The sequence below is a fragment of the Pelecanus crispus genome, chromosome Z (assembly GCF_030463565.1).
Source record: "Pelecanus crispus isolate bPelCri1 chromosome Z, bPelCri1.pri, whole genome shotgun sequence".
Taxonomy (NCBI): Eukaryota; Metazoa; Chordata; class Aves; order Pelecaniformes; family Pelecanidae; genus Pelecanus; species Pelecanus crispus.
Window position 1 is genome coordinate 85,954,482 of NC_134676.1, and position 15,105 is coordinate 85,969,586.

Below are 15,105 nucleotides of genomic sequence, written 5' to 3' on the forward strand. Positions count from 1 at the left end.
TTGTCACAAACCACCATTGGATGTGTCACTCTTCTTAGTCTTCCTTTAGCCTCCTTCTGGTGAGTGAATATGAACTGAAGAACGTGAATCTGAAACACACATTTAAACCCAAGGCTGAAGAAGTTAAAAATAAGGTGACCCTGCAAGTGTGATCAGATTCACAAAAAATGGCATTGGAAGATTTCTGTTGTTGCTGCCTATTTTACAAGCAGTGCTGTCATTCTTCTGGAGGCTATGCAGGAGAACGCAGTGCCTCTAACAGTAAAAGAGCATGGTGGTACAGATTTGAAGAAAAAAGCATTTCCTGTAATGAGCTTCACCAAGTAGTACTAATTTCTTTGAAATCTAGGCCACTCTTCTATGCTCCTTTAGCGCCAGAGAGAAGGAAATGCATGCAATGCCAAAAGCAATAAGGTCACTCTTTTGCCCTGCTGCTTTTTAGCCAGAATTCATGCACTCCTTGTTTGTACTTGTGCCAGCTCTTGCTAGGCATGGGCTCTGTGGCAGTTACTTCTCCAGGGGATGAATGTGCTTGCACGTGTGAAAAGTAAAGGAAGAGACAATATGTTCACCTATTCCACTTAGGGGTGCTAAATGGGGAAAAGAAAGAGAGCTGCCTGTTCCCCTGAATTTGATGGAGCGTGCTAAATATTCCTTTGCCCTACGTAAGTCCCAAGAGCAGCTGCAGACCGTAGCATCGTGTCTCCTCTGCTGGGAGCAGAACCGGTCCCCCATCCTCTTGGAAGGACTGGCAGGTTCTGCAGTGCGTCTGCTCCTGGGCACTGCTGCTGGAAGCAGGTGTAGGCTTGGGAATGCAGCGGGTGAAGGCCCCATATCTCTGTCAGATCTTTGCCATATTGCTTTAAGCAAGCCTAGTTCAGCAATACACAAATGTGCCTATCCAGCTGGTGGATACAATATCTGATGGCCCTGTCTGTCCCAGGGGATGGTGGGGCATCTGTGAGAGGGGGAGGGGGCTGGGAGACAAGGAGGAGGGGAGAGAGATAAATCAGCAGCCTATTTTCTTGTATTCAGAGCTGAAATAACATGGCCAGGTGGAATAGATATTGGGGATGCCTCTTCCCACCTCATTTGTGATGCTCAGGCTGAACCTTGCTCTGCAAAATTGCAGTAATATGAGCCAGTTGCTTCTTTTTCAAACTTAATATTCCAACAGCAAGCAGGAATGTATTGATTTAAGCATAATAAAATTATATTTATGTAATTTTAATTTATTTTTAATCCAGCATTCGGAATACTGGCAGACCTAATTCTTGCCTATTTCCATCTTTCAGACAAAACCAGGACCAATCAAGGCGGCCAGTTCTCACTCTGCGCGCTCTGCTTTAGTGTACTGCTACAACTGTTCCCGGAAAGGACATTTTGGATATGTAAGTCTCAGCAGTCTCTGCCTTAGTGTTTAGTATATCCTTGGGGTAGAAATTCATCTCTGCCATAGTGTGTGGTTGGAGAAGAGAGCTGGAAGAGTCAAGCTAATGCTCTACGAAGGGCCACTCTAATGAAATGCTTGTGACTCTGCAGCACTGCTGCAATCAGTGGAGGCCAACGTATAAAGTGATCTCACCCATCTAATTTAAAGATACAGAGGAAAAGGAAAGTTACTATCTCTCCTTGGCAGGTTTATTGATTTGTTTTTTAAATCTTAAATCAAAATGAGACTGCCTGGGAGAGAGAATGTTTATTGGAAAACAAACAGTTGCTGAATAGCTTTTTTTTTCCCCCCCTTTCTTTCTTTTTTTTCCCATGGCTCATGGAATGAAATATTAGTGCCTTACTGCCACGTTCAATATCATGTAAGGTTTTTCGCCACAATCAGCCCAACAATTTGAATGCCCATTTTAGGAATTTTCTGTTTCTGCCTGCTTTTGATGATCTTTATTTGTAGTTTCTTAGTTTAATTCAACATCTGAATTAAGTTTGACATCATCCTTCTGTAAGGTACACAGTCTGATGAAGGAGGACATTGCGAGCCTCAAGTGGCTTCAGTAAAAACTGGAGGTGTCCTGCATCTTCTAGGATTGCTTGCTGATGTTTATCACCTTTTTCAGCTCCCTGTCGTGACAAGTGCAGCTCTCTACCTGCAAATATCAACACCAAACAAATGTTAGTTCTTTTCTTTTGTGGAATATGTCCAGCAGCCACAAGTATTCTAGAAAATGAATGGTACTCATGTTGGATGGGTTAAGTTTATAGTTTCCTACAGGTAAGAGATAGCAAATTCCCAGCAAATTCCTTCCTTCTCTCCTGCATGCTGCATGTGCCGACTCCTACAACTACTGAAGATGTATGGTTAAAAGCTTGCTGCTGTTTTCAGCTAAGTAGTTAATCCTTGTGGGAAATCATGGGACAGGTAGGGCAGGTTTGCTGGGATCTTCTCATGGCAGAGCTGCAAGATAAGTGGAAGATTTTTAATGCCAAGCTGTCTTTGGAGACAAGTGAAGATTTTCCTCGGTGAGTGGTGTGTTGAGGCCATCACGTACATCCAGGACATGCTTGCTGCCTGCACAGGCAGGTTGGAAGGGGCAGGAAATAAGCAGCTGTTGCAATCCAAGCTCGGTAAGATGAGCATGTGCCAGCAGCCTGGTGTCACCCCTGCCACAGCAGGAGAACAGGCACTGCCTTGGCTGTGGGACAGGAGTCCAAATCCTTGGCTTCACCCGCAAGACATCTGCTCAAGACACAGCTACACATGCAGCAGCAGTGTGAGACCTCAGTGATACAGTCATGTGAACTAGCTTGTTCTGCCTGCTGTTTGGGACTAGAGCTGAGAAAACCTATGAAGGCAGCACTGAAACTGATCCTGCTAAACCAAAGCAGAATAAAGCCCCTGCTAGTAATACAGACACTAAAATGAGCATATACAATAAAACCTGAAGTGACAGAATTGAACAAGTGAGACTGATTGCTGGCAATGGATAAGGAACATTTTACTAAACTGTCTAAAAATGGCATTTGAGGAAGGCAGCCATACGTGGATACAAGTAAGGCTACTGTAAAAATAATTAGTAAATATGTGGGAGGAGCTGACAGTAATTACTTGGATAGAAAATGGTAGAAACTATAAAATCAGTAAGGGAGTAAAGTGACTCAAGGACAACACTTACGGCCATCAAAGTTAAAGAAGATAAGGTAGTATTTTTACTAGCATACAATGAGCAGAAATAGCCTGAGCAATGACTGAATGAAAATGGAAAAGTCAAAAACAACACAGAAGGGCAGAAATACTCACCAGATCTTTCTATATGCATACAGAAAAATGTCTAGGATGCGCATCGGATTATGTCATGATAACTGAGTATTTGCCCTCAAATCACTAAACCTTCTGTCCAAGAATGACTGAAGAAATGGGACTGGCGGCCTGCATGTGTATCTTTACAGTGACCCAGCTGGACAGGCAACGCATCTGAGATTTGCAGCTCTCACTGGCTAAGAAAACTGAGGTCATAATCAGTGCCTGAGCTCATGCGGTGAGCAGCTCTGTCAGACCTTGAAAGATCTGCCTATAATTTCAGGGGGGGAAAAGGTGGGGTTGTTGATTTTTTTTTTTTTAAATGTAAATATTTTTAAGCAGGTAAAAATCCCTTGTGCTGACAAGCATCTCTTAACATTTTTCCCATTTCTATACCTCAAGAACCCTGCTCTATTGCCTTTTTTGAGCGGTTAAAGCAGAGGAATAACAAACTGACCAGAAAAGAAAAGGCTGGGGTTTTGTACAGACACACCACAATCAGTGCTTCTCACCACAGTCCACTTCCTTTTGTGTTACCATTTGACCTAGTTTAGGAACACCTGAAATTACTTTTCTTTGCTAGAGGTCTAGGGAGTCCTTTCCCAAAAATAGAGGCCAGAGCAAAAAACTTGCTAAATCCCAGAGTTAACTGTGCAGTTCCAGTAAGGAGGTCATTGTGGATCACTTCTTGTTTGTAGAAATGGAAATAGTTAAGACATAAACTGTCAGAGGTTCTAACACCTGGCAGTTACGTTTCCTGAATTTGCTGTATTGTTTGTTAAGACAGTCATGTTTTTATATAAACTAGGGGTTTAATAAGGACAAGAAATCTTATTTTCTTTAGTAGACTTCACATCATAGTTCATTTCATACCAGTCCACACGTCCAAAACATTGTCTCTTAGGGTCCATAACAAAGATCTGCTCATTTTAAGGGTCATTCCTGTAGGAAAGCTAAGAGGGAGGGCAAGTTAATGAGGGACAGCCCACTGCGTTATTCAGGCTGCAGCAAGTTCCAAAGGCAGCAAGGATAAGGAACTGTACGGTATCTGCAGATGTGCCTTGCATTCACATACCAGTATGCCAATCACACAGAAAATTCGTCCTGCAGGTTGGTAGCAGGCTCTGCTTTCCATCCTCTGTACGATACCTCCAGCGCAGAAGACTGTCCCAAGAGTACTTAACAGTACACAGTGTATGGCAGCAGTGGCAGTTTACTTGAGAGGGAAGGATATAGTCAAGTGCATGTTGGACATTGCTGAGCTGATTTATCAATGCAGTGGAGATAAAGAGGAAAAGAGGACTGCTGATTTGGGTGGCATGTGCATTTCATTCACTAAGGCTTCTCTGTCAGCGCATTAATAAAAGGAAAATAACGAACGGGCCACGTGCCTGCAGAGAAAGCCCTAGATTTGGTGCAGGATATCCAGCAGTACATTTCACAGGTATCACAGAAAGATGGATGTGTCTTTGCATACTCCTATGTAAAGCCAATCTGTTGTTTTCAGTAACCTCTTCGGCAATGTTCAGGGATATTTTCTTTCATTTATTCCAGATAGGCAGGCAGCTTTGTGCCCTGCCTGAAGGCCACTCTTGGGTTTCACTCATGTGAAATACAGGTATTTGAAGTGTCATTTCTCTTTTATGCTTTTTTCTCCTCTTAAATCTGGGGGAGGTAGATGGAGGACCCGGGAAAGGTGAGAGAGGAAGTTTCTTTGTGGGGCAATAGCTCTGGCTGTTCAAGGTGTTCAGTGTGAAATCCAGTCTGTCTTCCACGATATGCATATCTCAGATGAGAGATACTGAGATATGCATATATCTGGGCTACTGAGAATGGCCTCAGGCGACGGATGGACTCGCATGCCCTCTCCTAGGTCCCTTTCAGCCTGATTTCGCGGTGGGGTAAGGCTGAGCCCTCAGACTTGTGGGTAGGCTCCAGCTATGAGCTGCCACTGCTGGTGTGGGCTCCTCCATGCATGCAGTGACGAGCCAGTTGTCACACAACCTAACAGTACCCTTTTGGAGGACACCACAGAGAATAATAACCTGATTCTTCATTTAATTTCAGCCACGCAAAGACAAATACAAGCTGAGAAATGTGAAATAAATCTGAAATGCATTTTTGATGTACTCTGCCTTTAAAAAAGAGAGGGTAGGAGGCAGGAGGACGCACAGGGAAGGGGGGTGCTAGAGGTGGCACTGAGTGGTAGAAACAGCAAACACAAGAAGGAAAGCTGCTTCACTTGTGGTGGAGACACTGGGGGAAGTGAAAGCTCCTGATAGTTTCTTGAGAATGGGAGAATGGGAAGGCCCAGAGCTCATTAGATTTGGGCAGTGTCCAAGGCGTAGAAAGATGATGTTGCAAAGCACAACAGTTAACAAGCAATTTACAAGTAGAAGAAAGCATCAGTTAGTATCACATCATACCCTGAAAAAAAGACAGAATCATAGGAAGCATCCCAGTTAGCCTGGCTCACAAGACATTGCTAAAACTTTGTGTACAGCAGTAAAAAAATTCACATTCCTGAATCAAGTGTTTGGGAAATAGGCTGACATGCACATGATGAAAGAGCCAGCCCCTTCCTCATCTCAGCTGACTGTTCGGGGCTCTCTTCCTCTTCCCTGCAATCTGATGTGCTTACACAGCAGTCTCCTGCAGGATTTGCTTTTGTTTTGTATCTGTGAGGAAACAGCATACAGTCAGACACACTGTTCTGGCTGCAGATGGGCTGTGTGGGGAGGATGCTGACCTTGGCTCCTCATCACTGCTTGCGTCTTCCCTCAGCCCACCCCACACTTTGAGTCTGCCACATTTCTGCACATGCTTTCACCCCAAATGATCCAGATTAAAAGAGCTCCCCTGCAATTAGAAGTACTTGTCTTTTGAGGAGACCGAGCACATGGTTGTGCTGGGAGACAGGAGGGGGCAATGAGAAGCAGCAAAAGCGGGGGTGGGGGAGGAATGGGACCTGGCCCAGCTGCAAGCAAGACAGCCCTGTTCCTCACATCCAACAGCTCTGTTTGCAATTTACCTAGTGCTCACCTGCTTCTAGTTCTCTGCTTCTGTCAGTGCTACAGATGTGTAGTAATTGCGGGAGGATGCAGGATTCCTTCCATTTGCTGCAAGAGGACTGCAGCTTGGCTCATGTAATGCGTGTTTTTCTGTGTGCACAAGATTATTGGATGGTAATAAAATTATCAGTGTTTAAAGAATTGCTGGCAACATCCTCCACAGGTACAGACCAACACCTGCAGAATCCAACCCATGTCCCTGCCAGGAGAATTGCAACTCAGCCACATCTAGTGACTGATCTAGTGAAATGTGTTTTGCAGGAGTGCTCAGAAAAGCGGATGCATGGGAGCATGTTCCCTACTTCTCCATTCATCTACTACTATGATGATGAATATGATGTCAAGAAAAGAGCGAACAGATTAAAAAGAAAGGTTGCAGGTACAGTGTATTTTGGGAGATTCCTTCTGCCTTTCAGTTCTTTGAAATACTTTATTCTGTGCTTGCTGCTTTTAGAAATATTGTGGGATTATTTTCATGTGTTGGGAAAAGCTATAGGGATTTGAACAGGTAGTCTAACAGTAGTAAAAGATTTGTGACTTTATTCATCCGTGTCTATCATGGAAATTTATTGTGTCAAAGCCACTAGGTGGGTGTTGTCAGATGTTTTAATTCTAAAAAATTCACTGACATTAAAAGTGCTATAAACTAGCATGAAGAGGATTAAACTGTAATTTGTTAAGATTCTAGTCTGTTGACAGAAATAAAACACTCTCCCTGATAGATTTTTTTCCTAACTTCATATATGAGGAAAGCTGTGATGGCTCGGGCACTAGGTTTTAGGTTTTCTGCGTGGGTATTGAAATAAACTGCTCTGTTTTACAGAACTACAGGAAGCCGGCCTTCTGCCAGAACAGTTAGAGACACCATGGCAGGAAGAAAAACATGGGGGGCACAGCTATAAGAAAAAGAGCAAGCCTTGGAAAGAACATGGGAAACAGAACAAAGATGGCAAGTGTCACAAAAAGATGAAGATGTCCCGGGGAGAGAAACCCAGAGAAGAGAAACACAGAAGTGATGTTGAAATTGGCTACAAGATGGAGGAGGACTTCCCTAGAGGGTGTAAAAGGCAGGCATGTAAGGGCAGCAAAATCTGTCACCCGTCCATTTTCCAGGCATTCCCAGGCAGCAAGACTGCATATGTGCAGGAGCCTCTGGAAGGTGCTAAAAGGAAGAAGAAATGGAAAAAGCAGAAAGATGCTAGTCCTGATATCAATGAGAATTTATTCCTCATAAAACAGAGGAGGAAGAAGTCTAAACAGAAATCCTGGTATTGAGGAAGTAGATGGGTAGCACTGGCATTTACTGGTTCTGGCTCTGCCTTCTGTTTATTTTTGTCCCTCTCTTAGCACACTGAATTTGAGTCTGTCCCTGAACCTGGGCAGGCATGCCCAGACACGGGTCACACATCTACTGTCCATCTCTGTTCCCAAAAGGGAGTGCTCTGTCTGTCGTGAACTGTCCACTTGACAGGCGGGACTCAGTGCTCATACCTGTAATGGCTGTACTTTTCAGCAGTCCCAGAATAGGCTGTAAGTTTCTTTTCTTTGCTTGGGGTGAGGGGATTGGGGAGGGGAAGTCACCATGCTGGGTTTGGTAGGTTTTGTTTCTTCACCGGTGAGATGTTGCTCTGCCAGTCAGAGCAGGATCTGCTGCTAGGGAGCACAATGATGCCTTTGGAGCTGACACTGGAGAGACTCTCATGTTAGGAGGAGTCGGGCTGGAGGCCAGGGATGTGGATGTAAAGCACATTTCCTGCAGCCACTTAATCCTCTCCAGAGTGCAGTTGGGCACTTTTTCACTTCTGTCCCTCCTGGAAGGTGCTGCGAAGTCATCACTTTGCACGTTGGGGCATGGCAGTCTCCTGACTTGCACTCCAATGTGATGTCGTGGATCCATAACCCTCAGTGCCGTGGCTTTCGGTGCCGAGCATGGGCGAGCCCTGTGTGAGCCTGTTCTCTGTCTTTGCCAACTAGTCAGCATGGCAGGAGAAGGCAGCTGAGAAACGGGACAGAGTTTACATCTTGAATTAAATATGTCCTTGTTCCTGTGGAAGTTGTTTCTGGATTAAAAATAGCAGAGTATGAAAAATGTGTTTGATTCCAGACATACTGTGCTAAAATTTAGTAATTTTTTTTAAACACAGTTATTTTTGTACCCTGGAATTAAACAAGTGTGTTGTTAAAAGCTTTGTAAGAATAAATGCTTCATCAAAGGAACAACCCAAATAAAACTTTACATGGGGGATATAAAAAAAATGTAGGTTTGTTCTATATTTTCTTGCATTACCAAGCATAATTAAAAACAGTGTCTGCTTCTCTTTCCTGATCTGAAACTACATCACCTCTGGCAAGAGATTTTCTGGTTTTGAAAAGGAAGTTATCTATACTCTACTGATTCATGATCTACTCTATACTATACCACTCCTTTTGCTAAGCAATTGGTAGTAACTAACAGCACAATTTCATAAAGGTACATGCCCTCTCTTAATTCTTACTAAGAAACAGGCCTTTGGCTACAGTTGTGGTTTAAAATTAAAAAGTATTTGTAACCTGTGCTAATGCAGGGATATCTGGGGAGGGGAGATGGGTACATGAGAAAAAGTTCAGGACTATCATTCTGCCAGTAGTATTCCATGCTGGTACTCCCTAAATTAATCAGCTTTTTGTTTGGCAAGGTTGCCAGTGAGAACACTGGTATTTTTGTGACCATATCACCTCATCTCAGAGGTCTTTAGAGTAGAGCTACGCCTACATAATACTTGGGAACTTAATGCCCAGTTTTGCTTAAGTGCGCCCTTGTTGGCAACTGAAATTCATTTTTGCTTAGCTCCATTGATTACTTGATTGAAAAGTTCCTGATGATACTCAAAAAGTAAATCACTTTTAGCCCTAATAAAAAAACTCATTAATTCCGCTCCTGAAAAATCTTGCCCCTAACATTGAAACTCGTCTTTTCCCATGTGCTGTGTTTTCCATGCCTTTTTGTTTATCAATACCTGGTTCTATTTGAACAAAGTAGCCTTTAGCTGAACGGGCATGTAGACTGGTAGATAGGGAAGGAGGGTTGTTTAAATTAAGTCCTGAAATCAGCTCCAACTTTTCTGATGCATCAGTTTGGTCATGTGGGCAGCTAAGTTGTCACGAGGTGAGTACATCTCTTCTCCAGGAGCTGCACCTTTCTTTGAAGAGCCACCAAGAGCTCAGGAGTCTCTGTTCTTGCTCTCATGTCCCCTAACACTTCCTTGGACAGAAGTGTTACGATGAAGAGGATTCCCAAAGGGACCATATTCTCCATTTGCAAGAGATGGATGGCTCAGATGTCAGGAGTTACCACTGTCTGGGGGTACGTAATAAGCCTGTACCTACTGTACATGGACAGCATGCAGGGATGGAAAATCTCTGCCCTCATAAAGGGTGACTGTGTGACTGCTCTCAGAGGACTGCATCCTAGTGGTTGTTCTACCTCCAGGAATAACTAGAAAGCACTTAAGTGTAGAAATAAGGAATGGACAACACCCCTAACTTGTGGTGAGGCAGATTTTAGGGAATCTTGCCTTCCGGAACTGTTTTCTCCACTGTTTTTCAAGCTAATATTCAGTAAGTTTGTGGGGGGAGGGGGTGGTTAAGGTAGAAATGACTCAGTGAAATTGTGGCCTCACCATTCTCTTCACTGTACAGTAGTGTGGCAAGGACTCATCCACGCTCTGGAAAGTTTTCAGATCCTCTATGCCTCTCATTTACTGAAGAACATCAAGTACAGGTAGTTTTCTGCTTCACTCCCCCAAAACTGAAGCAGCTGTGTTTTCAACAATGTCCAAGAGGCCAAGGAGAAAAGTGTGAACTGCAATAGCGTCTAATGAGAGATCGCTTCTCTGTTTGAGCTGTCAGTCTGTTTGTGAGGTGTTTTAGGGGTGCCATGTGATATGCCATAAAAAAAATGACAGACACTCTTAGATGTGAAGGCCAAAAGAGCATTGTTTTGATGGCCACTGGGGTAGCATGCTCTGGGAGGTTCCCCATGGAGACCTCCTCTAAGTCTCTACTTCTGACTGCCCACGTTCCACCATTCTCTTCCTCATTTTCAAAGGAACCTTCAAGGAGATTAAAAAGTGCAATTTACTCCTCCTCCAGGCATTATGCAATGGCTTTATGTGATGATGCATTATTTAGTAGCATAGCCAGTGTGAGAAGCGACATTGGTAGTGGGAAAATGATACGTGCTGAAATCGCTCGACACAAGAAAATCTATCAGTATTAGTATTGCTGTGCTAGTGAGGCTGCTGTAGACTGATACACCAGCTCAGGGGCAGTGGCGTAGCCCCTGTGAGTAAGAGGTACAGATGCCTTTACATTGTCCATGTGCAATGTCAAATGGTGGTTAGGTGTGGAGCTTTCCTAACTCTTCCTTTAAAGATAAGGGGCTTGGCCACTGTGGCAGGAGTTAAGCCAGCCAGGAGTCCCAAGTTGTTTCTCTGATGCTCAGTGGCTTCAGTCAACAATATTTCACCTTGGACTCTTCTATGGAATTTTTCAAAACCAGTTATGCGTTGGTGAGAAGAGGCCTGCCTTGTCTTGGGAAGCTAACAGTGGAAAATCTAGGCAAGTTGTGTAACTTACACAAGTGCTTGGGTTAAACCCACAGAAGCCTGGCTGTAGATTGTGGCTTCTGCCTGACACTGGCAGTGACCGTTGCAAGTATCAGATGATATGTTTGTGGTGGAAACATCTCTGGCTTTCCCTCTGAGTACTGCAGCTGCACAGTCCTGCATATATCTAACCTGGCTTTTGCTCTGATAGATGTCTGTTGCTTGTGGTTGCAAGACAGTGAGTAAAAGCACAGAGAAAGTGGGGTATTTGGGACCATGGGAAGAGAAAAAGATAAACGAGCAACATTTGGAAGCAGATGGGAGATGGATGAAAGAACTTCTAGCAACCTTGCAGGTGAAGGCCAGGATGTGACTGACTGGGGAGCAGTGTTGCAGTGCAGCTCCCAAGCTGACCATGTTTCCTTATTGTTTACTAGCTGATATGTAGCTTTATGTGGTGGAGTCCCCATCCCTGGATGTATTTGAAAGACATGTAGATGTGCTGCTTAGGGACACGGTTTAGTGGTGGGCTTGGCAGTGTTAGGTTAACAGTTAGACTTGATGATCTCAAAGGTCTTTTCCAACTTAAATGATTCTGTGGTTCTATGATTCTGTGAGGCAGCAAAGCTGTGGTAAAAGACACGAGATACTGCAGCAACATATCCAAACTGGAGCATTAGCCATAAGTCCACTTAAGTCATGGCAGGTTAAGACATCAGCTCAAATACTGACCTATGTCAGGTTTTGCACCACAAGACAGAATGGATCTGCTCTAGGGGGCCCACCAGAGAATTCAGAGAAGAATCAGAGGGTGCAGATAATGCAGCTAGCAAGGAAAGGCTGACATGAATGACGTTGTTTTTTTTCTATAGAAAAGCAGCTGGGTAAATGAGGTGCAAAGGAAAATGGCTGTTCTTAATATGGGTGTGAGTAGGACAACAAAGCACATGCTTAAAGAGCAGCAACAAAGGTGTAGCTGAGACACCAAGAAAAAAGACCTTAAAATGGTAAAGGTGATAGGGGACATGCAGTCTTGCTGGTGGGTTTCAGGGAAGAATTGAACAAACACCTGCCAGAGATGACAGAGATGGTTGAGCAAACCAATGTGTGGATGGATTGCTGAGCTCCCTTTCTTCAGTGGTCTCTCAGCAGACTGGTCCTGCCCTCCCTTCCACCCAGCTAGCATGGGTTCATGAAAGGCAGTCCTGCTTGAGCAACCTGATCTCCTTCTATGACCTGGTGACCTGCTTAGTGGATGAGGGAAAGGCTGTGGATGACATCTACCTGGACTTCGGTAAAGCCTTTGACACCATCTCCCACAGCATTCTCCTGGGGAAGCTGGCAGCTCATGGTCTAGGTAGGTGTATTCTTCACTGGATAAAAAACTGGCTGGGTGGCCGAGCCCAGAGACTTGTGGTGAATGGAGTTAAATCCAGTTGGCGACCAGTCACAAGCAGTGTTCCCCAGGGCTCTGTTTTGGGGCCAGCCTTGTTTAATATCTTTATCGATGATCTGGATGAGGGGATTGAGTGTGCCCTCAGTAAGTTTGCAGATGACACCAAATTGGGCAGGAGTGTCGATTTACTCAAGGGTAGGAAGGCTCTACAGAGGGATCTGGACAGGCTGGATCGATGGGCCGAGGCCAACTGTATGAGGTTCAACAAGGCCAAGTGCCGGGTCCTGCACTTGGGTCACAACAACCCCATGCAACGCTACAGGCTTGGGGAGGAGTGGCTGGAAAGCTGCCTGGCAGAAATGTACCTGGGGGTGTTGGTTAACAGCCGGCTGAACATGAGCCAGCAGTGTGCCCAGGTGGCCAAGAAGGCCAACAGCATCCTGGCTTGTGTCAGGAATAGTGTGGCCAGGAGGAACAGGGAGGTGATTGTGCCCCTGTACTCAGCGCTGGTGAGGCCGTACCTTGAATACTGTGTCCAGTTTTGGGCCCCTCACTACAAGAAAGACATTGAGGTGCTGGAGCGCATCCAGAGAAGGGCAACGAAGGTGGTGAAGGGTCTGGAGCACAGGTCTTATGAGGAGCGGCTGAGGGAACTGGGGTTGTTTAGCCTGGAGAAGAGGAGGCTGAGGGGAGACCTTATCGCTTGCTACAACTACCTGAAAGGAGGTAGTAGTGAGGTGGGTGTTGGGCTCTTCTCCCAAGTAACAAGCGATAGGACGAGAGGAAATGGCCTCATGTTGTTGTCAGGGGAGGTTTAGACTGGATATTAGGAAAAATTTCTTCATGGAAAGAGTGGTCAAGCATTGGAACAAGTTGCTCAGAGAGGTGGTGGAGTCACCATCCCTGGAAGTGTTCAAGAAAACATGTAGACGTGGCACTTGGGGACATGGTTTAGTAGACATGGTGGTGGTGGGTTGATGGTTGAACTGATGATCCTAGAGATTCTTTCCAACCTTAGTGATTCCTAGTTTTACTTTCATTAAAAAATAATCCAGCCACCAAGCCAGGAAACATGAAATTAATTGTTACTCTACGCTTAATTGATTTAGTGGTGGACTTGGTAGTGTTAGGTTAATAGTTGGACTGGATGATCTTAAAGGTCTTTTCCAACCTAAACGATTCTATGATTCCGTGATTCTATGTAAGCAGCAGTGCCCTGAGCTGCTGTTGGGCAGTGAGGGCAAGCATGCCCATGGCCGGGCACTGCTGGAATGAAGAGCAGGCGAACGAAGACTCTTACATCCCACCAGCTGTGCTGGACTACCCTGTCTTCAGCAATTGCTCCCCTGCCCGGGGTAGTGGTTTGGTGCCTGAAACTGAGTGCCCCACATCTCACAATCAGTGTACTGCACTCCAGCTTCAAAACCTTCCCTCAGACTGGGTGCTGGAGCCTTCTTACACCTGGGAGCAGCAAGGTGCAGCAAGATGACAAGGATTTGTCTCTTGTCAGCCAGCAGGGCTGCAGCAGGACCCTCATTTGCAGACACATTTCCAGCCACCAGAGATGGAGTCCCATGGTATACACCCAGTCAGTGAACCTTTTTCCCCAAAACCGTTAAACTCCACATGGACCAGTCTGGAAATCGTCTCCGCTTACCTGCTGGAGAAGCAAAACCAAGCATCTGGTCTGTGTGCCCATGCGGTGGGTTCCAGTCAGGGGTCTCTTTCTGGGGCTGCTTGAAATGAAACCAGCAGGATTCCAGCACCAGCAGGCTGCCACTGGTAATCAGTGCCTCCCAGCACTACCAGTAAGGCTTCTGTCTGGCAGCTGATGAGTTTTACAGAACTTAGTGCAGAAATAATACTGTTGAAGATGTTTTTGCATTAGATGAGAAGGACAGAACAAGGAAAATGGCAAAAAGGATTGATAAATTTTCTACCAGAAAAAATACCACCACATTAGGTATTAGTTAAAGGAAAGCACTGACTGCATTAAAATCTTGTTCCGGACCAGGTGACTTGCAGACTGAGTTACTTTCATCAAGCTCCATTTTATCCTATTAAACCAAAATGTACTTCAGCCTGTCATTCCTCCCACATGCTTTTTTCACCCTCCTTTAAAGAACTGTCAGTCTTTACTCCAGAGATGTCTGGGACTGAAAAACATGCTTATCCCAGGAGAGGATAGTGTCTCAAGGTCACAGTTGATGTGCACTGGTGAAGCAGCATGAGGAAACCTACATTGCGTGAATAAATAAGGGGCCATAGCTCAGCCCAGACTCTGTGGAGGAGACAAGATGGATGGATCAAAAGGTCAGAGTCTTGTTTGATAATGGGGGCAGTTGTCCCAGGAGTGAAGAGGGGAGAAGAGAGTATTTGGTCTATCATTTGTTGCAGCCGCTACACAGCAAGGTTGAGGAAGTTAGGAATACTGTGATTTGAGGTGTACATCTCCACAGCATACCAGCATGCACTGGAAAGGAGTTAAACTTGTCTTTGTAACACCATGGAACAGAGGGCTGGGTCCTCCTTGAAGCTTTCTTTTCCCTGAAGTCTGCCTAAAAATATAAATATCTCTCTCTCTCCCCCTCTCTTTCTCGGCACGAGCTATTGTAGAATCTGCTGGGAAAGTCATTTAACCAAGCATGTCTGACCTACACGGCCCGGCCACACTGTACCACGCCGCTGGGAGCAGTGACCAGCGTTTCAGACACCAAGAGCTCGCCCACGCACCCCCACGCAGCTGGTGATGGCTGGGGCACTGTGGCTGCATCCCAGCCTGGAGTCCTTGCACACAGCCCC

The 15,105-nt window shown here is 45.2% G+C and overlaps 1 protein-coding gene across 1 annotated transcript in view; it reads left to right on the forward strand.

The window, feature by feature from the left end:
- Positions 1 to 7,717, forward strand: part of ZCCHC7 (zinc finger CCHC-type containing 7) — a 111,861-nt gene extending 104,144 nt beyond the window's left edge. Inside the window, exons 6-8 of the mRNA XM_075726607.1 lie at positions 1,296 to 1,391; positions 6,583 to 6,700; positions 7,145 to 7,717. Coding sequence (XP_075582722.1) covers positions 1,296 to 1,391; positions 6,583 to 6,700; positions 7,145 to 7,596 — 666 coding nt within the window. The 3' untranslated portion in view covers positions 7,597 to 7,717. The remainder of the gene's footprint in view (positions 1 to 1,295; positions 1,392 to 6,582; positions 6,701 to 7,144) is intronic.
- Positions 7,718 to 15,105: the final 7,388 nt, after the last annotated feature.